This window comes from Rattus rattus, chromosome 6 (assembly GCF_011064425.1).
Source record: "Rattus rattus isolate New Zealand chromosome 6, Rrattus_CSIRO_v1, whole genome shotgun sequence".
Classification (NCBI taxonomy): Eukaryota; Metazoa; Chordata; class Mammalia; order Rodentia; family Muridae; genus Rattus; species Rattus rattus.
In genome coordinates, this window is record NC_046159.1 from 91,850,872 (window position 1) to 91,872,673 (window position 21,802).

Genomic DNA, 21,802 nt, shown 5'->3' on the forward strand with positions numbered 1-21,802 from the left:
CGACCACAGAGTGCCACAGACAGGAATAAAGGCTTAAATGATTCAGAGCTATATCTGATGAGGTTTTTCTTGCCATGGAGGTAGAGTACCAAAGTGGTACAGGACCTCTTGTGGCAAAGCTGACCATTCTGGCTGTGGTGTTTTGAATATGCTTGGCCAATGGGAAGTGGCACTATGAGGAGGTGTGACTTTGTTGAGGTAGGTGTGGCCTTGTTGGAAGAAGTGAGTCACTATGGGGGTGGGCTCTGAAGCTCTGCTCAGTGTGGAAGAGTCAGTCTCTCCTGGTCGCAGTCAGATCAAGATGCAGAACTCTAGCATGTCTGCTGGATGTCACCATGCTTCCTGCCATGATGATAATGGATTAAACGTCTAAAACTGTAAGCTAGCTACAATTAAATGTCTGCCTTTATAGGAGTTGCTTGGCTCATGATGTCTCTTCACAGCAGTAAAACCTTAAGCCAGAAGTTGGTACCAGGCACTGGGGTATTGCTGTGATAGGCCTGACCATTTTTATTTGTTTGTTTGGAGGAATTTAGATTTTGAGATTTTTGGATTTGAAAATCCATGGAATGCTTTAAGTGGGACTTAATGGTCCACCTGAGTAGAAATTTGGAAGATATTGGTGCTGAGGTTGATTTGAATCTGGAGATAATTTTTATGTTTTGGTAAAGAATGTGGCTGCTTTTTGCCCTCATCTGAAGAGTGCACATGAGGTTAAGGTAAAGAGATTTCAACTAATTGCATTGACAAAGTAAGTCTCAGAAAAGCCCAGCATAGATTTTTTTTCTTCTGGTTTACTCTCATAAAGAACATTTAATTAAGAATAGCAAGCTTAGAAAGAAAAAATACAAAATGTATGGGTCAAGTATTAAAGGGGCACCAGAAAGTGCAGTGGAGCTAAATCCTGTGTTCAAGGAGATACACAGATGAAGTTAGTGGTGTCTTTGGGGCGGGATCCCACCCAGCTAAGCTTATTGTTCTCATGTTTACAGTTGAACAATGGTTACTTGTACTGTGACCTGGTAATTGCTTTCATTTGGACGCAAAGAGATATGATTGTGTGTCAAATTGACATGGGATGACAGGAGCTTTTAATCATGATCTTGAGGCATAGTCACCATAAAGAGCTTAGGTCCAGACATGGTGGTGCATGCCTTTAATTTTAGGATACAGACGCCAGCAGATCTCTGAGTACAAGGCCAGCCTGGTACAGAGAAAGTTCCAGGTAAAGAAAGCTTAAGTTTAGGGGTGGTGGTACATGCCTTTAATCCTGTGTTCAGGAGACAGAGCCACACAGATCTCTTGAGTTCAAGGTCTATCTACAGAGCAAGTTCCAGGATAGCTAAGCTTAGGCAGTGAGGGAGTCGGAAGACAGAAAGCTGGTGATACCTTAATAGAACAAGGGGACTGGGGGGTGGGGATGTTCTAGCCCTAGCAAGCAGCTTTGACCACGTAGCTCTGGCTTTAGAGTCAAGATTAGAAGGGGTTACTGGGACACGTGATGCTGGTCAGCTGGAGCTATGAAGTTAGCAGTGATTGAGAAGAGACCAGCATCACTGTGGTGAAATCTTCTGGTGAGTGTTTTCTGAGAGTGCAAAGAAGCCGTGTTCCAGAGATAGCCAAAGTTTACTTCATCTACAGCTGGACTTAGTAATGTGCAAGAATCACCCTGCTGGTACTAAATTTGAAGGCATAAAGGGATCATGGAGAACAGCTGAGGTTTGGTGCTGTGAACGGCCATAGAAGGCCGTTGGTGAAACTGCAGCCTCAGTTGCAATTGATGGCCCAGGACTTGTCACCATGAAGGGAACCTGTGAGAGGCTATTGGTGAGCCTAGTTGCAGTGGAAAACCTCAGCATATTGGAGACAGCAGTACCATGGGATGATCACCAAGAACAGCAGCAGCAGTGAAGTGGATCAACCTGAGCTTAAAGTGCTACAGAGGGTAGAGCTAGAAAAGTAATGCCAGCCCTTGGGAGGAGCCCAGAAGATCATGTGTGAATTCCAGAAACAATAAGGTATAAAGTTGAACTTGCCTTGGATACCCCAAGATATTAGAGATGTCAGAACCATGAAATCCTTGCTGAGGAAAGCTGCTAACAGGAAGTGGAACCCAAGAGAAATGAAGTGTTTGCAGTCATCAAAACTGAAGGGAGTTGGAGATCTACAGAGTGCTTTGACATCAGACATGAAGATGCAGAATTTGGAGTTTGCCCAGCTGGCTTTTGGTCATGCTTTGGTTCAGTATTTCCTCACTCTGATGTTTCAGAGTGGTAATGTATATCCTTTAATGTTGGAAGTATGTGATCTGCCTTTTTTTTTTATTTTATAGATAATTACAATTAAGAAATTGCATGGATCTCAGAAGATGGGGACTTTTGAAGTTGGACTAAATATATTTTTTATTATGCTATGGCTAGGTATGGCCCCCAAAGACTCAGGTGTTTGAATAAGCCTTTGGGGGCCAGGTAGTGAAATATGGTGGTTTGCATATACTTGGCTAATGGGAAGCGGCACTGTTAGGAGGTGTGGCCTTATTGGAGAAAGTGCATCACTGTGGGGATGGCCTTGGAAGCTCCACCCAGTGGGGGAAGAGTCTGGCTCTCCTGGCTACAGTCAGATCAAGATGCAGAACCCACACACCTATGGTCGCTTGATCTTTGACAAAGGAGCTAAAACTGTCTAGTGGAATAAAGACATTTTCAACAAATGGTGCTGGTTCAACTGGAGGTCAGCATGTAGAAGAATGCAAATCCATCCACCTTATCACCATGTACAAAGCTCAAGTCCAAGTGGATCAAGGACCTCCACATAAAACCAGATACACTCAAACTAATAGAAGAAAAAGTGGGGAAGAGCCTCGAACACATGGAAACTGGGAAATTTTCCTGAACAGAACACCAATGGCTTATGCTCTAAGATCAAGAGTTGACAAATGGGACCTCATAAAATTGAAAAGCTTCTGTAAGGAAAGGACACTGTCAATAGGACAAAACGGCAATCCACAGATTGGGAGAAGATCATTACCAATGTTACACATCTGAGAGAAGACTAATATCTAATATATACAAAGAACTCAAGAAGTTAGACTCCAGAGAATCAAATAACCCTATTAAAAATTGGGGGACAGAGCTAAATAAAGAATTCTCAACTGAAGATTATCGAATGGCTGAGAAGCACCTAAAGAAATGTTCAACATCCTTAGTCATCAGGGAAATGCAAATCAAAACAACCCTGAGATTCTACCTCACACCAGTCAAAATGACTAAGATAAAAAACTCAGGTGACAACAGATGCTGGCGAGGATGAGGAGAAAGAGGAGCACTCCTCCATTGTTGGTGGGATTGCAAGCTGGGACAACCTCTCTGGAAATCAGTCTGGAGGTGGTTCCTCAGAAAATTGGACATAGTACTACTTGAGGACCCAACTATACCACTCCTGGGCATATACCCAAAAGATGCTCCAACATATAACAAGGACACATGCTCCACTATGTTCATAGCAGCTTTACTTATAATAGCCAGAAGCTAGAAAGAACCCAGATGCCCTTCAACAAAGGAATGGATACAGAAAATATGGTATATCTCTGTAATGGATTACTACTCAGCTATTAAAAACAATGACTTCATGAAATTCATAGGCAAATGGATGGAACTAGAAAATATCATCCTGAGTGAGGTAACCCAGTCACAAAAGATCATTCATGGCATGCACTCGCTGATAAGTGGATATTAACCCAAAAGCTCAGAATACCCAAGATATAATCCACAGACCACATGAAGCTCAAGAAGTTGGAAGACCGAAGAGTGGATGCTTCAGTTCTTTTTAGAAGGGAGAACAAAATACTCACAGGAGGAAATACAGAGACGAAGTGTGGAGCAGAGGCTGAGGGAAAAGTCATCTACCCCACCCAGGGATCCATTCTATATATAGTCACCAAACCCAGACAATATTGCGAGTGCCAAGAAGTGCATGCTGACAGGAGCCTTATATAGCTGTCTCCTGAGAGGCTCTCCTAGAGCCTGAGAAATAGAGTAAAATCCTGTGAACCAACCATTGGGTTGGAAACAGGGCTCCAATGGAGGAGTTAGAAAAAGAACTGAAGGAGCTGAAGGGGTTTTCAACCCCACAGGAAGAACAACAATATCAACCAACCAGACCTCCCCAGAGCCCCCAGAGACTAAACCACATGGAGGGACCCATGGCTCCACCTGCATTTGTATCAGAGAAAGGCTTTATCTGACATCAATTGAGTGGAGAGACCCTTAGTCCTCTGAAGGTGCAATGCCTCCATGTAGGAAATGCCAGGGTGGGAGATGGGAGGGAGTAGGCAGGTAGGTGGGAGAACACTCAAAGAGGCTGGGGGAGAGGGGAAGGGATAGGGAGACTCCAGAGGGGAAATCGGGAAAGGGGATAGCATTTGAAATGTAAGTAAAGAAAATATCTAATAAAAAAGAGAAAAAAAAGATGCAGCACTCTTAGCTCCTTGTCTAGCACCATGTCTGTCTAGATGGTGCCATGCTTTCTGCCATTGAGGATAATGGACTAAGCTCTGAAACTGTAAGCTAGCTATAATTTAATGTCTGCCTTTATAAGAGTTGCTTGGGTCATGGTGTCTCTTCACAGCAGTAAAACTAAGACACTAGCTCAGGTCTTACCACTTTTCATGAAGCCATAGTTCTGTTGGATTAGGGTCCTACTTGGTCCCCTTATTTATTTGTATCCATCGACCCCCAAAGATTCCATCTGATGGCAGCATCAAAACTGTATCATGGTACAAGGAGAGAAGTGCATTCGTGACTTTCAAAGGTGGTTAAAGGTGGTCGTGTTAGCATGTTAGCATGTACCTCAGCAGTAGTACAGAAGTAAAAGCAAGAGACCTTATGGGTTCTTTCTGTAGCACTGTTCTGTGGGAGACGTGTGCTTAGTTGGCAGACACTGGGTACAAAGTTCTAGCGAGACGCTGAAACAGCCCATCAGTTTAATCTTTAGTTTTTTACGTTGGGCAGCAAATACCTGATTGAGAAAATGGCCCCTCTAGGTAGCATGGAGCGTGTTAGTCAAGCTGAATGTGAGCGCTGCTTAGCCATCCCTCCTCTTTGTCATTCACATCACTGTGTGACTGAGAATAACTCCTGGGTATCATTTCTTCAGTCTTTTCTCCCTCTTCTTGGTCCTCAGGTTGAACTTCCTCTTCTAGGAAGGCCTTTTGTGTTATCCCAATAAACTTAATACAGTTAATTATTATAAACCAGACAAACACAGTTCATGATTTTAAAAGTTACATGTATTTACAATTGCCCTGTGATTATGCTCTGTGTCTTAGTTAGGGTTTTTCTGCTGTGAACAGACACCATGGTCAAGGCGACTCTTACAAGGACAACATTTAATTGGAGCTGGCTTACATCATCAAGGTGGGAGCATGGCAGCATCCAGGCAGGCTTGGTGCAGGAGGAGCTGAGGGTTCTACAGCTTCATCTGAAGGCCACTAGAGAAGACTGGCTTCCAGGCAGCTAGGACGAGGGTCTTAAAGCCCATGCTCACAATGACACACCTACTCCAACAAGGCTACACCTCCTAATAGTGCCACTCCCTGGGCCAAACATTCAAAGCACCACAGGTTGTGCCTCCGTTTGTGTACGGATGTATGAGGGCACATAAAAGCCTGGTCATGTGTGGAAGTCAGGAGAAAACATCCAGGGTTCATGCTGTCTTCCAGTGGGATCAAACCCTGTTCTCTTCTGTTTTGTGTCTACAAGTGGCAAACACCTTCACTCAGTAAGCCGGCTCATTGGCCTTCAGCATCTTGTGACTGATTGAGAATAGCAACAGAGCTAACGCAAGAGCTGTTGAATAGCAGGGTGTAAGCAGCACACACTCTGGATGAGGTGCCCGAGTTCTGTTTGAATGGTTATGACAGCTCTTTTCTCAGGTCTTACAGAGGCTTAATGAAAACACTACAGGCTTTCCTCATGCACTTAGCAGACCACCCCCACATGACAGACAGCGCTAGATATCAAACTTCGTACAGGAAGGTTTCAGCAGTTGCTTTAAAGTCCATACGTAAAGTAGGGAGCTCTGCCACTGTTCTGCAGTTAGGTTGACTCCCGCACTCTCTTAGGTTCTGATCTCATGGAGCCTTGTGGTCTGGGGGGACTTAGCTTGTGTCCATCACACACACAGCTGGGTGCACCTGGTATAGCTGCTGTCTCCTTGCTCCCCAGAGTCGCCTGCGCTGAGAGTGTAGGTCCCTGACTGAAGTGGGTTCCACACTTTTGTGCTTTCTCACTTCTTCCTGGGAGAATCCTTCCTTCAGAGAAACACTGTTTAAAGCAGTGCAGTAGATAGTACAAATCATAGTTTCTGCCACGTTTAGAGAGTTGTTTCTTGGGAAACGTGTCTGTATTTAGCGTGATCTAGAATACACGTGATCACAAGCATCTGATCAGGTACACTTCCCTCTGTTTATCCCCATGAGGGAGGTGTCTGTGTATCTCTCTCTCACCCTTCTGTAACCTTCCTGGCTTCATCCCACAGTAAGGCCCTGCTAACTGCTGAAGGCAGCAGTGCCCGGTTTTATAATGGAGGGCAGACGGTGAACGGCCTCCTTTTCTGTCTGTAGAAGGATTTGTGATTCTTTCGTTTAGTTGAGTTTCTGGAAGACTCATGATTTCTTCTGACCTTCAGAACAGCTTTAAATCTTTGCAATTGTTGAGGCTCCGATTTTGTAGAGTAGATAGGTATCCATTTATTAATACCCTCCACTTTCTCCCTGCAGATCCAGGCAATGTATTTTATAACCTTGATCTCCGTGCTTAAGGAGAAAGCAAAGACCAGCTGTGAGGTCCTGGTACTGGGTGTTGGTGATGAGGCAGCCTCTGGTGTCTGGGTAAAGCATGCCCTCTGACATAAGATCCTGTGGAAGTTACCCCCACCCGGTACATTGGGAGAAAAGTCGGCCACAGAGCACTGCATATCATAGCTACAACCGGGCTTCAGCGGGCACTGGAGATCACATGTTTGTGAAATAGGCAAAGGGCGAGCTGTTTGCAGAGATGCTGTGCTTAGCAGCTTGAGAAAAGCAGGCTGGAGAGATGGCTCAGCCACTAAAGGCTAGGCTCACAGCCAAAAGTATGAGAGAAAAGTGACAGAGCGCCTTGGTCCTACTGTATTTTGGAACTCCAGATCTTGGCAAGGGTTCATTTGTGTGCCAGGGGACATAGGGCAAGGAAATGAAGGGAAAACCTAGAATTCTGTGTCTGAAAACGGCATGAACTTTCATGGCGGCCTGCCTGGGCCTGCCTGGGCCTCCCATCCCATATTCTCAGACCCATTCTTAGTGCTAAGACCACCTTGTATCCTCCTCCTCTTTCCATCTAAGAATTGAAAAGTAGATGTTCAAGTAAGGAAATGAATTAAGCTGGAAATGACTGCATGGAGCCTGCAGGAGCTGAGCTCAGGTACCGCTCAAACAGGATATGACCCGGAAAACTGGAAGAGCCCCCCTACCCCCAGTACATTTCGCTGTGCTCCAGGGAGTTAGAAAGGTGTACCTTAAGAGCACAAGTATTTGAACGCCTGAAATCTTGGCTCCATATACTGCAACATTTATCGCTCAGCTTCCCCATCTGAAGTTTGTAATTTAGACTGTAATGGGGTGGAATGTAGGTTACATTAAAACAAGAGCAGACGTGACAGGACACTTAGTGTACGTTCACAGACTTTTTTAAAAGGCAAAATCAATCTGTATTTGTGGTGGAAGATGAAGAGTTACTGAAGCAGGACCCTGACAGTTACTCCTGTGCTGGCGTGTCCTAATTGTTGGTTTGGAGGAACTGTGGGATGACTCGGCTGGTAAAGGTCGTTGCCTCCAGACAATGCAGCCTGAAAACCTAACTTTGATCCTTAGATCTCACAAAGAGAAGGGGGGAGAGGACAGGCTCCACAGAGTCCTTCTCTGACTGTCACATACACCCACATACCCCTACTAGCAATAAACTTACTTTTAAAACCCACTGGAATGCTTGAATTGTGTGCGTCTCCTATAAATGTAACAATAATGTTGAAACTGTGGGCAAAGGCTCAAGTTCTCACCAAGCAGATACAAAGAGTCATGGGTGGATGAATAGAAGAGTAGCTTCCCTCCTTCCTTTCCTTCCATCTGCCTTCTCTCCTTCCTGTTCCTTCCCTCCCTGAGATCACATCAAAATCCCACCCGAGATTTGGGCATGGCTCAGCATGGAATCTTACTGTGTAGACAGCCAGTGTCCTCTGGTTGTAGGAATGTTTGCTCACTGATTCTCTAAGCCCTTTGGGTGGAGTGAGGGATAAGTTACCTTGGAGCTCCTGGCTCCTTTTCTGGGGTATTTCCAAGCTACTACTTCTTGATTTAGCCAAATGAAGAATTTGCCATGATTTCTTGTTCTGTTTCACACTGGTAGATGCAAAGTGTATGCCTTTGGAACCTGCTGGCCTCCCTAGGCGTAGACTAGGGAGGTGGGTGTTGGTAGGAGTTGTCCAGTGCAGGGACTGTATTCATCAGCTCGGGGCTGGTAGTTCCTAGTGGAGGAGCTGGATTCCGCTGTGTACAGGTTCACCATGTCTCTGCTTTCCTTCCCAACCTCTGCTTCTTGTGACTTTCAGAGCCTTAGACAAACTGAATGGATTCCAGTTAGAAAACTTCACCTTGAAGGTTGCCTACATCCCAGATGAAACTGCTGCCCAGCAAAGCCCCTCACCTCAGCTCCGAGGGCGCCGGGGGCCAGGGCAGCGGGGCTCATCCAGGCAGACGTCTCCAGGATCCTTGTCCAAGCAGAAGCCCTGTGACCTGCCGCTGCGCCTGCTGGTGCCCACCCAGTTTGTTGGAGCCATTATAGGAAAAGAAGGTGCCACCATTCGCAACATCACCAAACAGACCCAGTCTAAGTAAGTGTGTGGGATGGGTGGCCACTGTCCCCTTTGCTCAGCGTCAGGCTGTGACACAGGAACTTGATGTCTTTCTGGACAGAGTTAGGAGCCCTCTTAAGCCTTGTCACCTGATCATGCATTGTTGGTTGCATAAAACCCTCAAAGAAAACTCATTTTCTCACATGAATGGAAAGCAAGTAGTACTCGATGCTACTGTGATGGGAAAAGCCCTAGTGGACTACAGGGCTGTGTGTGGGTCATTCTCTGTCACTTGTCCCTCCTGCCAGACTGCGGTGCTCCACCCATCTTATCTCAGCATCAGTGTAGAGATGATTTTAGCCTGGGCTTACTTCAGTGAAGAATAGTTCATCCACTGAGTATGGTAGTATACACCTGACTCGGGAGGAGCGGGAGGAGGGGCAGGTGTTCCTGAACATTCTTAGCTATCTAATGAATTTGAAGATAACTGGGGCTGCATGAAACAAACAAAACCAAAAAGGGCTGAGAAGTTAGCTCAGTGCATCAAAGCACTTACCCTGAGGACCAACTTCCGTGGCCATCTGCATCCATCCCTGCATCCTGTGATAGAAGGTGAGAACCAGCTTCTGAAAACTGTCTTCTGACTTCTCAGAAAATGTTTTACATTTGTGTGTGTGTTTGTGTGTGTGTGTGTGTGTGTGTGTGTGTGTGTGTGCGCGCGCGCCTGTGCACCTGCCTGCCCATAGTAGCCAGAAGAACTAGAATCATAGGTTGTGTGAGCTTCCTTACGTGAGTCCCAGAGCCTGAACTCAGTTCCTCTGCACGAGCAGTGTTTTTAACTGCTGAGCAGTCTTTCCAGACCCCCACATCTCTTCCCATGTGCTCCAGGCACACCCACCCCCATACTCACACCACACACACACACACACACAGACACACGTGAAGAAGAATGTTTTATCCTCCAGTCTAAATTTGTCCTGTGATTAAGCTGATTTTATAATGGCTTTTTCTTGAGGATGTTTGATAATGTTATTTGTCAGGTTTTAAGGGATAGGAAAATCATGTTCAAACCCCAGAACTCACTTGGGTGGAGTCAGGTGGGAACTAATGTCATTTTTTACCACATCCCCAATGTGTACAGAGCCACTGCCCAATACACAAGAAGCCACTGCATTTCTAAATGATCAAGATGGCTGTGCATGAATTATGTTTGAGACCCATTGCCCAGATCTAGGATCCTGTCTCAGACTGCAAGTTCCATCACATTACAGGTTTCTTGTTTTATCCTGAACACCACTCTTTGTGCAGTCTGGATATTTTTATTTGAAGAAGCTTGCTGCTAAAGTCTGCCTCCACTTCTGCCTCTGTAGAGTGCTGCATGCCAGACACATTACTGGCCCTGTTCAGCCATGCTCCCTGAAGAACTGAAGCCTTCCCTAGGAAGGAAGTTAATGGGAGAAGGGGTTGTATGCAAACCACATCTTTCCTCAGCTCGATCCATCTGCAGAAATGACTAGATGAGCTTAGTTTTTAAATGTAGTAAGAATAAGGGTTTCATGTGATCAGAGAAATTAAGAACAGTCTTTTTCTGAAAAGAGCACCATGGCTCTACGTCGCCCTTCTGCCTGAGTGTGCTCCACGGGCCTCAGAGAGGTGCCTGTCTAGGTTGTGGGCGCCTTGCCTGAAGATGACTGGGAGACTCATGGTCATGCAGAACCGAAAAGATTGTATCTAGTGATGGCTGCCTGTTTACCCAGCCTGCTGGGGCATCCTGTCCTGCTTATTTACCCCTGCTTTGAAGCAAGAGACACTAAGTGTTGGATACCCATGCACAAAACTAATGATTCCAAATTCATAATTAGTGGGTGGGGAGAACAACTGAACCATTATCTAGGTCAAGGCCTCTTAAACTTTCCATGTGACTCCTATTTACCTAAGAAAAATTCACAGATCCTTCAAAAACAGATCTATAAGGTTCAAATCAAGCATTTACTGATAATAAATCATTAAAAATGTATTTAAAATAATTCTTTGGCACTCGTGTGATTTTGCCATCAATTAAAGCTGAAAACTCATTGTGCATGGTAATGAGGTGGATGCCTTGTTTGTTGCCACAGAAAGAATTAACTACTGGCTGGGTAGTTGGCCCTGCAGGGCGTGGAGCAGCTTCGAGCTTTTCAAGGGGACCCAATGCTTTCATTCTGTACTCAGTGTGGAGCACACTGCTTCACATAAATATGTAGGACAAAATGGCACAAGTATATTTAGACCCTCTAGAACTCGTTGGAAATTCTGTCCTAATCCCAAGCCAAAATCATTTAATGATTTTTTTAATGAAACTCAAAACAGCAACTCAAACACCAATTTCTGAAATCAAATATTCTTACACAGTACAATCCAAAACATGCCGGTTTGATGTGTGTTGAGGAATGATGGTAGGAGGATGTCAAAAGTCTTTGTTTTTCTCACTTAAACCATCATGTTTCTCTAAGAACAGAATACTTTAGGTGTTCAGTAAAGACAGTAATCCTGTCTCTGAGGTGTTGAATGTCGTGTTCTCGGTGGAAAGGAAATACACACAGGGTGAAGTGCAAAGTGTCCGTGTTGTTTGTTCGAACCAAGGCTGCGGTTCAGTTACCGGATCCGTGTCTGAGTGCTGCCGGAAACACACTGCAATCATTCCACTTGAGATTGGGAAATGAATTTTGGTCACCTCCTTTTCAGAAACCTTTTCTGTTGCAAAAATTTTTCACAGCCCTCACATTTAGTAGTGGGACCCATGTGAAGTTGTGACCCACAGTTTAAGAAGCTGGGACATGGATCAGTGTACCTAGCTGTCATCTAAAGTGTAGCGTGACCTGCTTCCTTCCATCCTTTGGGAACTTAGTGCATGGTTGCTCCTTGGTATAGCATCTTTCGTTCCTTCTAGCCTGCTAATGAGGTCTGTCAGATAAAGGACCTTACGTTGAACTCAAGGTAGGCAGATGGGGCACAGCAGAAAGGAGTGGCTTTTGTCGTATCTGATGATTCAGTCGCCAAGCTGTGCCAGTGGACTCAATTTAAGTCTTGCCACTGAAACTAACCATTACCAGAACCTGTGACTCTGGAACAGTCCCAGGGGACAGTGCAGGTCACCAGAGCAACGTTCGTTCCCTTCTCAGAATCAGAGCTTTATAGCCCTCAGCCCTGTGAAGGGTTGGAAATTATACCAAAGGAGGGCCATGAGCATGTGAGAGGACAGCCACATGGCCGATGACTAGCTTTAAAACCTGTTAGGAAAATGGCATTGGAGCTGTCATCTAGACATACTTTAATGTATTATATGTTCATAGTACTTGTTTGTTTCATTTCAACATTAAGTTACAGGTTTTAATTCTGAGGCAAATTCTAATAAAGTGAAAGGCAAGCTTAGTTTTATTGGCTTCTTGAAGTAGCCGTTCTTACGGCAGTGAGTCCCTAAGAGAGGAGAAAGCTCCAAGACCACCCAGCCATTGCTTAGGTGTCCCGAAAACACACACTTAGAGGCAGCTAATGTTCATGGTTAATTAAAACTGTACAAATGCACAAAATTTTAAAAGAATGAATTAGGTTCTTGTCACCCGAGTCATTAATTTTTGGCCTTTGTGCCTTTATATAGGACTTCTTATATGCATCTGTCACCTTGTAACTTTAAAAATGACACATGGTATTTTCACTTAAGATCAAGGACTTCTTTCTGTTGCTATGGTCTGTAAAACACAGGTGTAGCTTATGGTACTTGTTCCCTGTTCCCGGTCCTGGGCACCATCCTGGTATCACACAGCTGTGTGATCTGTGCAGACAATGACTTAACCATCTTCATTCTAACGAGCAGAGTAGTAATTCCAACATTTTTCTTTCTTAGTAGAAATAGTACTACAATAAACATTACCACACCAGTGATTTCTGACCAGAGGTGATTCTGCATGAACATTTGGCAGTTTCTAGAGAAGTTTTTGATTGTCACATTTAGGTAAAGGGTATTACTGTCTTCTCGTAGAGAGAGGCAACAGCTGCTGCTAGGTCCACAGAAAGAATGAACTTGGCATAAAATGTATGAGTTTTGAGGGTGAGAAGTCTGCCCTCAGTCAGTCCACTTTTTGGACCTTTAGGTCAGAAATGATGAGGACCTGTGAGGTGGCTCAGCAGGGGAACGTGTTTGCAGTGGGAGCCTAATCGGAGTTTGACTCCATGAATCCATGTGAAAGCTGGCTGCAGGTACACATATATCAGGGCCCCGGCACTGCTGCTGGGGCATGGGAGGTGCAGACAGGAGACTCCAGAAAACTGCAGGTCAGCTAGCTTGGAGCACAACGCATGGCAGAAACAAGAGGGACCGTTCATCAGTGAAGTGGAACGAGAGATCCACTTTCTCTGATCTCCACACATGCATTGCCGTCTGTGTGAGTGTCCTGCTCACAGACATCGCCTACAACAATGTTACTTTTTTAAATCAATCAACGTTACACTTCAGCTGGTCCTGCCATTTGCCACCAAAAATGTAGATCAGTCTCATTGCCCGTCACTTCCAAGAGTATTTCATTGCATCTTAAAATATTTACAGGTCTAGAAAAAAAATCATGTATTAATTGACATAGATGTAATTACTAGCTGGTTTAAATATCAGTTGAGTTTATTGGTGACTTGCTGTGTGTGTGTGTGTGTGTGTGTGTGTGTGTGTGTGTGTGTGTGTGTGTGTTTCTGAGACAGGGTTTCTCTGTATAGCTCTGCCCATCCTGGAATTCTCTGTAAAGCAGGCTGGCCTCAAACTCAAGAGTCCTGCTTGTAGGATTAAAGGTGTGCCCCGCTACTACCTGCTCACTCTTTTTTTTAAGTCACTTTTTTGGTCACCTCTTTAGTTGCTGTCACCATTTGTTGTCTCCTTTCTCTGTGAAGGAGGAAGAGCCCTGTAAACAAATACTGGATGAGTGAAGTCTGTCACGGGGTGATGGGTGAGCGCTCTGTGTCTGACGGGACCAGCCTGGCTGTGGGATTCTGACTCTGGCGCGCTTGACAAGCACTGTTCCCTGCAGCTCAGCTCTTGACAAACATGACTGCTCCGAGCATGTAAAGGGCTCAGGCAGAGTGAAGAGATGCTCACACTTGCTTGGCTTGAGAAAAGGAGCATTCCTGGACTTGAAGTTTGTCCGTGGGCAAAGACTGAAGTTCAGTGTTGCTGAGTGTATTAGTACAAGTCTGGTTGCTGTGGTAAAACCAGCGTAAGTCAGGAAAGGTTTTCACTGACTCAGGCTGTAGGGAAGACAGCCAGTCACAGTCCGGGGGTAGAGCAGGAGGCATTTTGTCACATTGTATCACAGTCAGGTAGCAGGGAAGGGTGAAGGCTCCTGTCCATATTGCTGTCCAGGATCCCAAACCATGCAGTGGTGTTGCCCCCACTTAGAGCATGCTCTCTCCAATCTGTAAACTGTCAAACATGCCTGGAAGTTTGTTACCATGGTGACTGTAAGCCCCATCAAGATGACAGTCAATATTATCCACCATAACAAGAAGAATGCACGAAGCTTCCCAGGTTTGCAAGAACTGGGCGTGACGGTGAATGCCTGTGGTCTTAGCACTGTGCTGGCAGAGGCAGGAAACTGCAAGCCGAGGTTCCTGTCCCACTTTGGACCTTGTCTTAAAACATCCCCCACTCCGTCTGTAATGCACCGGTGTTGACGCTGATCACGAGTTTCTGCTTTTTATAAAAGTGCGTCTTCCTTGCTTCCCCTATTAGTCCTGGGTTTGTAGTTGGTAATCGACGCCTCCCTGTGGTGAATACACACTGACTGTCGTCATTTTCCTTTCTTCGTGCCTGCTATCAGGATCGATGTCCATCGTAAGGAGAATACAGGGGCCGCGGAGAAGTCCATTACTATCCTCTCTACCCCTGAAGGCACTTCTGCAGCTTGTAAGTCTATTCTGGAGATTATGCATAAGGAAGCGCAAGATATAAAATTGTGAGTAACGAGGTCCAGCCTGCCAAGAGGGCTCTTTGCTTTGTTGCAGATTTCTCTGACACGGTTCTTGGGAATTGCTAAGCAGCAGAGGGGAATGTTATCCTGATGAGATAGTGTTTGTTACTATGGACTTGGTGTGAAGCATCAAGTCTTTTAGAAACTGAAATACTCCATTTTCATTCATACTTAGATATGGGATGAGCAGCCATATAAGGGTGAGACATGCAGCTGGAAGCCGGGACGTATAGCCAACCAAGGGCTGAGAAGGAATTTGGGATTCACCCGAGACGGGCCTCAGGCCTTTATGGGCAGGCCTTGGGCATTCTGTTTTTGTCTACACCCAGCCACCCAGCCCCACCATGCACAGTAGGGCATGGAGGAGTGAAAGGACCTAATCCTGTGCCAAGGGTAACTGGAGACTGATCTGGGAGATTAGTCTAGAGCTGAGTGTCTCTGCCATCAAAAAGTTAGGTTGGGTTCTGTGCCACTTTGATGCACTGAACAGAGCAAGGAAGGCTCAAGGAAGTAGCCTGGGACCTCATTGCTTTTACTTACTTTGTAATGTCCACTGTATGTGTGCTTTAGTGATAGGTGTTTTGTGTGGGTATAACAATGTTTTTAGTATAGAGAAAATAAAGGGAAAGCCCACTGCCATGGAGTCCCTAGTAGCATTTAAAAATTGGGATATGTAACATGGAAATTCTGAAAGGGGCGCTGGGGACGAAGTAAGGTGTCTGCTGAGTAAGTTTGATGACCTGAACTTGGGTCCCTAGACCCATGTCAAAGCTGGCTGTGCAGGTGGCATCTGCGCATCTCTAGCTTTGGGGAAGTAGAGACAGCAGGTCCTGGGGTTCTCTGGCCAGCATGTCTAGCCAGTCAGCGAGCGCCAGGTTTAGTGAGAGAGGCTGCCTCAAAGATAAGTGGTGATCGATGGAGACAGACATGTGACACCTCTGGCCACATATATGCACTCATGGGTGAGTACACTTACATGCGTGTGTATACACTCGCACCTAAACACAGAAAGAGAGAAGGGAGTCAGGGTTTCCCAAAGGCGCAGCATGCAGAGAGCAGGCTCCGCTTCTGCTCAGTGGTCTCCCCATGCGGGGCCACTGCTGAGTTTATCTCCAGCTCTGCCGTTTCAGGGTTGTCCTGGCATTGCTCTTTGGTGCAGTGTTTTTTATTTTTGTGCGGTATTTTGATTTATACACTGTGTTCCACTTTGACTGGGAGATTCTATCACTGAGTATAGATATTACTTGATGTGACTAAAAGAAAAACTGTCTTAAAGATGAATTCCTATGTAAATAACCTGCTATTATTTCCCTCCGACCTGCATGAGTTGCTGGAATGCAGGGTAATTGCCAGCTCTCTTGAAGCTGGAGCCAGGGTGATATTTCTTATTACTGCAGTTAGGGAGGGATGTTTCATGAGAGAACACTGCTTTTTACCCAGCGTTTACTCTCCTGACTTTCTGACCGCTTTTCTATTTACAGCACAGAGGAGATCCCCTTGAAGATCTTAGCTCACAATAACTTTGTAGGCCGTCTCATTGGTAAAGAAGGAAGGAACCTTAAGAAGATTGAGCAAGACACGGACACTAAAATCACGATATCTCCGTAAGTGCGTCCTGCTTGGGAAGCAGGGCTCTCAGATCCTGCTCTTAGGCCGTGTGTTCTGCTCATGGCTCCCTGCTTACAGCTGTTTCTGCTCTGCTGTTAGGCTGCGAGCCCATCTCTCAGCCCGCTGCCTGCCCTGTTTGTAATCATCTTGAAAGAATTGTGTGTTCTCACGGGGTGGCAGGCATCTTTATACTCAACATTCATATTTTCCAGCCAAAGTCTTCATGGTATCATTGGCATCTACTTCCCGCTTTGGAATTTTAACCTAATTTATTTTCTTTCGCTGTATTACAAATTACGCCATCATTTGACAGCTTAAGACAATAGTCGCATGTGTTGCATGGCTTGTGCATGTGGGTCAGCAGCAGGACCTCAGTGTGGGCCCTGTCCACAGGGCTGCTCTTGAGCTGCAGCAGAGGGAGCGAGCAGGAGAGGGAAGGTCCTGGGAGCCGCACTGCCTTAAGATGAAGCCTAGAGTTTATCATACGATCTACACAAGTCAGCCCTTTTCCATGTGTGTAGGGACCGCAGGTTTCTTTGTGGGGGGCATACTTTTTGAGGTGTGCTATCACAGCTGGGTACATGCCTACTGTGATAATAAGGAAAAGCTTCTCTCTTCTGGGTAATAATCCTTGGTTTCTATCACAGGACCCCAGAAGGTGGGAAATGGCTGATGAGCTGTAAATGGATGATAAAATTACAATACAAAATGTTGACAGGGATGGCTTGCGAGTAGAGGCTTGAATTATGTACTTAACACAGTCTAAGGAAGTGTAGCCTCTGTTATATTGAACTCATGCCTACCTCATAGGCTTTACATTTCAAACACGAATGAGGAAAGGAGTAACAGCCCACCCATCTGGTGCAAGGCTAGTTTCCACCAAGTTCCTAGCAGAAAAAAATGGGAGTTTAACTCAGAACAGAGAACAGTCACCCCCCCCAACCCCCATCCTTTGAGTCTAGGTACACACATAGTCCCCTTTCTATAGTAAAGTTGCTTTTCCTCTCAAGACTACTGTAGGCTTAGGCGTACACAGATATAACTTCTCATGGCTTTTGAAACTTCAGTAGGACCTGAGCTAAGCAAAGAATTTCTTAACATTGTTGTCTGTTTAGGGGTTTAAGTGGGGTTACCATAGACCATTTTAAAATTTAGTCAAGATGGCTTGATTTATGTTACTTCCTTTAGCCAACTTTAATCTAAATTCTGAGAATATTGGAGAAAATGGAGCTCCTCACACAGATGCTGGTCTGCTTCGGGGGAACTTACTGTATCCATGGCTTATTTCAGAGAACACAACTGAGGGCTGCTGCTGACCGGGATGGACCAGTGAAGCCCAGGCGCTTCCTGGCGGCAACAAACATCCTTTGCTCACTCCTCCTCAGCTCACTGCAGGGGTGGAATGAGGGGCTCAAGAAGTGTGCTGCACTTTATAACTCAGACATCATGAAACCACGTGCCCAGTCACTGCCATGGAGGGAGGAGAGGGAAGTTGGTACAAGTCTCAGACTTGGGTCCGTGGTGCATGGTCCCTGCTTTCTCCTGATGCTGGGCCAGCATTGGGTTTTAGTTGCCATGTAGGTCTGAATGGCTGTCACCCATCTTCCTCCCGTCACTCTTGCTTTTTCTCTCCGCCCGCAGATTGCAGGAACTGACGTTGTACAATCCGGAGCGTACCATTACAGTTAAAGGCAATGTTGAGACATGTGCCAAGGCTGAGGAGGAAATAATGAAGAAGATCAGGGAGTCCTATGAAAATGACATTGCTTCCATGAATGTTAGTTCTGGTGTGGGAATGTCACTTTTGTGACAGAGAGTTAAACATATCTTGCTAGGAACTCTTTCAGTGGCTCCAGTGCTACCCGTGTTCAGAGTGAGTTGTGAGCACCAGACCAAGCCCCAGGTGGCACACAAGCCTTCGCACTGGGCTCGGCTGTCTCTGCGATTACTAACAAATTAGGTAGCTTTCATGCTGTGGCTTCTTGATACACACGGGATGATTAATACCTGCCTACCAAAGGTCATTACCCTTTCTCTGTGTTAATTTGAGGATGTGAGCATTAGAAGGTGAGTTAGGTTTTGTTTCCCACCAACAGTTGTGAGCCACAGCTTTCTTCTCTGTATTAGATGGCTGGTATCTCCTATTTTGCGTGTTCTTTAAGATTACAAGTACCATGCACGTAGAATTACTACTAGAAAAGCACAGTGTGGAGAGCAGGCAGCGACTTGGAAGGCTGAGGTGGACGGATTGCAAGGTCAAGCCCATCTTGAGAATTTAGAAGTTCCGTGTCTTGACTGTAGTACCGGGTTAGGGGCTAGTGTAGCTTCTGTGCTAGAATGCTTCTCAGCATGCCTCATCCCCACACTGCAGAGTCATCAAGCAGAAGCACGGGTTTGGATATTACTGTGTTACCATAGAAACCAATTCCTGCCACTACTTAGTGGACGGAGTGGTGCTAGCTGTGGGATAGTTCAAAAGCCCACAGTGTAAAAGATGCTCCTTAAATGCGAGGTGAGTGTTTTATCAAGTGTCAGTTGGGCCTGTCGTATGTCACAGTCATCTGAGAAGGGAATAGGACAGTATTTTGTCTGTATGAAGAGCCTGGAGTGCTGGTCATTTTATCCCACACGATGGCCATGATTGCTGCTTTGCTAAATGTTTCACACTCCTAGATCTGCTAGTGTCAGATGCACTCCAGTTCAGTTCTAGTCTCTACCTTTTCTAACGCTTGTAAGATTAGGCTGCAGAGGTGGCTCAATGTTTAGGACCGCTGGCTGCTCTCCAGGGGAAGAGGGTTTGGTTTTTAGCACCCATAGTGCAGCTCACAAACATTTAATTCCAACTCTAGGGCCTCTACCACCCTCTTCTGGCTTCTGTGAGCACTGCACACGTGGTGTGCAGCTATACAAGCAACTGGAGCGTCTATACACATGTATTTAAGGGATAAATACACCGACACAGTATTCCCTCGTGGTTCCTGTATCCTCCCACCAAAGGTGTGCTTAGACTGGGCCTGATTTTTGAAGGATTCAGCCAGAGGCAAGGACTGACGCTCCTCCCAGTGCTTGTTCTGAGTACTTGGTGTTATTTCAGAAAGTGCAGCTCATTAGTTCCCCCTGGCCAGCGCAGGACTCTGGGGTGTTTATGGAGGACCTGCAGCGTGCCGCGCACCATTCTGTCTTAGTGCTCCGAGCTGGTGGAGAAGGGGGGCACCACGCTTCCCTTGCATGACTTTAAGACTCCTCAGTGCAGTGAACCCAGCCCTCAAATTTAGCCGTGCTGAGAAGTGTCAACTACCCATAATTCTGCGGGAATACCTACTGTGTTTAAAAAACAAAAAACGAGTCTTAGTGTGGTATGTTTTTATTAGACAAAAGGTCGCATTCTGAATTCTGACATTTATAAATAATCACTCCCTTGATTCTTTTGATAGAAAATTAAAGGTCCTCTTTACCATTGCAGCTTCAAGCACATTTAATCCCTGGATTAAATCTGAATGCCTTGGGTCTGTTCCCACCCACTTCAGGGATGCCACCTCCCACCTCAGGGCCCCCTTCAGCCATGACTCCTCCCTACCCTCAATTTGAGGTAAGTTTTTTGGCCCTTGCCACCACATTAAGTGCCCTAGTGGTGTTGTAGTCCGAGCTAGGTGTTAAAATGTTCGTGCCAACTCTGTGTGTGATCTATCACTTGTCAATGGAAACTTAATTTAATCCCCAAATAAAACGAGCATGAGTTGTTTTGAAATGTGTGGGGTGATAGAGTTATGCAAATATGCCCTTTCTTTCTTTCTTTTTTTTTTCTTGTCTCGTTTATTTGTAAAAACAGCATAGGACACTGGTCATCTGCAAATAGTGTGTGGGTGGGTGTGTCACAGAGTCCGTCTGTCTTCACACTGGCAGGAGCCTTTTCTGTGGGGCCTTCACAGGGGCCTGGGCACCCTTGGGAGCCTAGGCTGGAGCTTTGGCCTCTGCCTTGGTTTGAACCTTGGGCTTTGGTTGGCAGAGCCTACGACCCTTGGCCATGTAGCTTCAAATCCTCTTCCCAAGCTCGGGGTGAGCGATGAAGCTAGGCTGAGTTTGCGGCTGGAGCCCTTTGGCATCTTGGGCTTGATGGCCTAAGGCTTCACAGGGGCCTTGATGGCCTCTGCGCGTGCACTCACGGCCTTGGCATTGCTGGCCTGCACCTTCTTCAGGCCTTTCTTGTTGTGCTTCTTGGCAAAGCTCACGTTCCTTAGAAACTTGGGGTCGACCCCCTTAAGAGATTCATATCTTTGTGACCGGGGTTTCTTGATGCCGTTTCTGTGCCATTTGTGGGACTGGTTGTGTGTGGTGTGGTTCTTAGACTTGGCCAGGTCTGCACAGAAAGCCAGGGCTCCTGCAGCACCTGGGACCGAGAGAGAAAGAGAGCAAATACGCCATTTCAATTAAAAAAAATAGTTTTGGTAGATTTATTTTGTTGGTTTGTCCGTTGGTGCAGTCCTGCAGGGTCAAGGCTGATGGTTTTAGAGTTGAAGCTAAGAGGTTTTTAGAAGACTTCCATGCTGGACACAGTGTGCACACTTGTAAGTCCAAGTACTGAGGCAGGAGGATTTTGAGGTTAAGGTAATCTGGCTTCCACAGCAAGACTTTGTCTCAAAGAAAAGTTTTTCTTTCATTTTTACCACCTAGAAGTTAACTGCTTTAGGCTGGGCTTGTTTTCCATTGGGTGTGGAATGTTCCTGGTCAGTGAACCAAGGGAGTTTGCCTCACAGCTCTATTGTGTTCATGTATAGAACATGGAATCGTTTGTATTCTGTAGAGATTGTATGACAAATGCTTTTGTTTATTGAGACAGGACTTTTAAAATTTATTTTATGTGTGAATATTTGCACACATGCGTGTCTGCACCATATGTGCCTGGTACGCACAGATGTTAGAAGATAGGTATTGGGTCTCCTAGAGCTGTAGTTGTGAGTGGCCATGTGGGTGCCAGGGATTGAACCCAGCTTCTGTTCCTGCCTCTAGGTTTCTGTCTCGAATCTTGTATCTTTCTCTACAACTCACTGGCCATAGCTAGTTGTTTAAGCCTGGAAACTATGTAACAAACTGAGGATGGCTTTCACAGTGGGAACTGAATAAACACGTAGAAGTAATAGTGTGCACCTATATCTTCAGCTTCTTGGTGAGGGTGGACTAAAGAAGGGAGGCCTGCTTGAGCTGACAAGTTCAACATCACCCTGGATACCTGGAGGGCCTGTCTCTTCACCATGCGAAGCCTTCAGCTCAGATTTGGTACTGTGAAGTAGCTGGCGGATTTTCGCCTGATGGTGACAGTC

At 45.8% G+C, this 21,802-nt stretch overlaps 1 protein-coding gene across 1 annotated transcript in view; it reads left to right on the top strand.

The window, feature by feature from the left end:
- Igf2bp3 (insulin like growth factor 2 mRNA binding protein 3) overlaps nucleotides 1-21,802 on the top strand; it is a 130,767-nt gene that overhangs the window by 90,470 nt on the left and 18,495 nt on the right. The window contains exons 6-10 of the mRNA XM_032906553.1: nucleotides 8,644-8,925; nucleotides 14,727-14,861; nucleotides 16,358-16,480; nucleotides 18,126-18,261; nucleotides 19,948-20,073. Of these exons, the coding sequence (XP_032762444.1) occupies nucleotides 8,644-8,925; nucleotides 14,727-14,861; nucleotides 16,358-16,480; nucleotides 18,126-18,261; nucleotides 19,948-20,073 (802 nt within the window). The remainder of the gene's footprint in view (nucleotides 1-8,643; nucleotides 8,926-14,726; nucleotides 14,862-16,357; nucleotides 16,481-18,125; nucleotides 18,262-19,947; nucleotides 20,074-21,802) is intronic.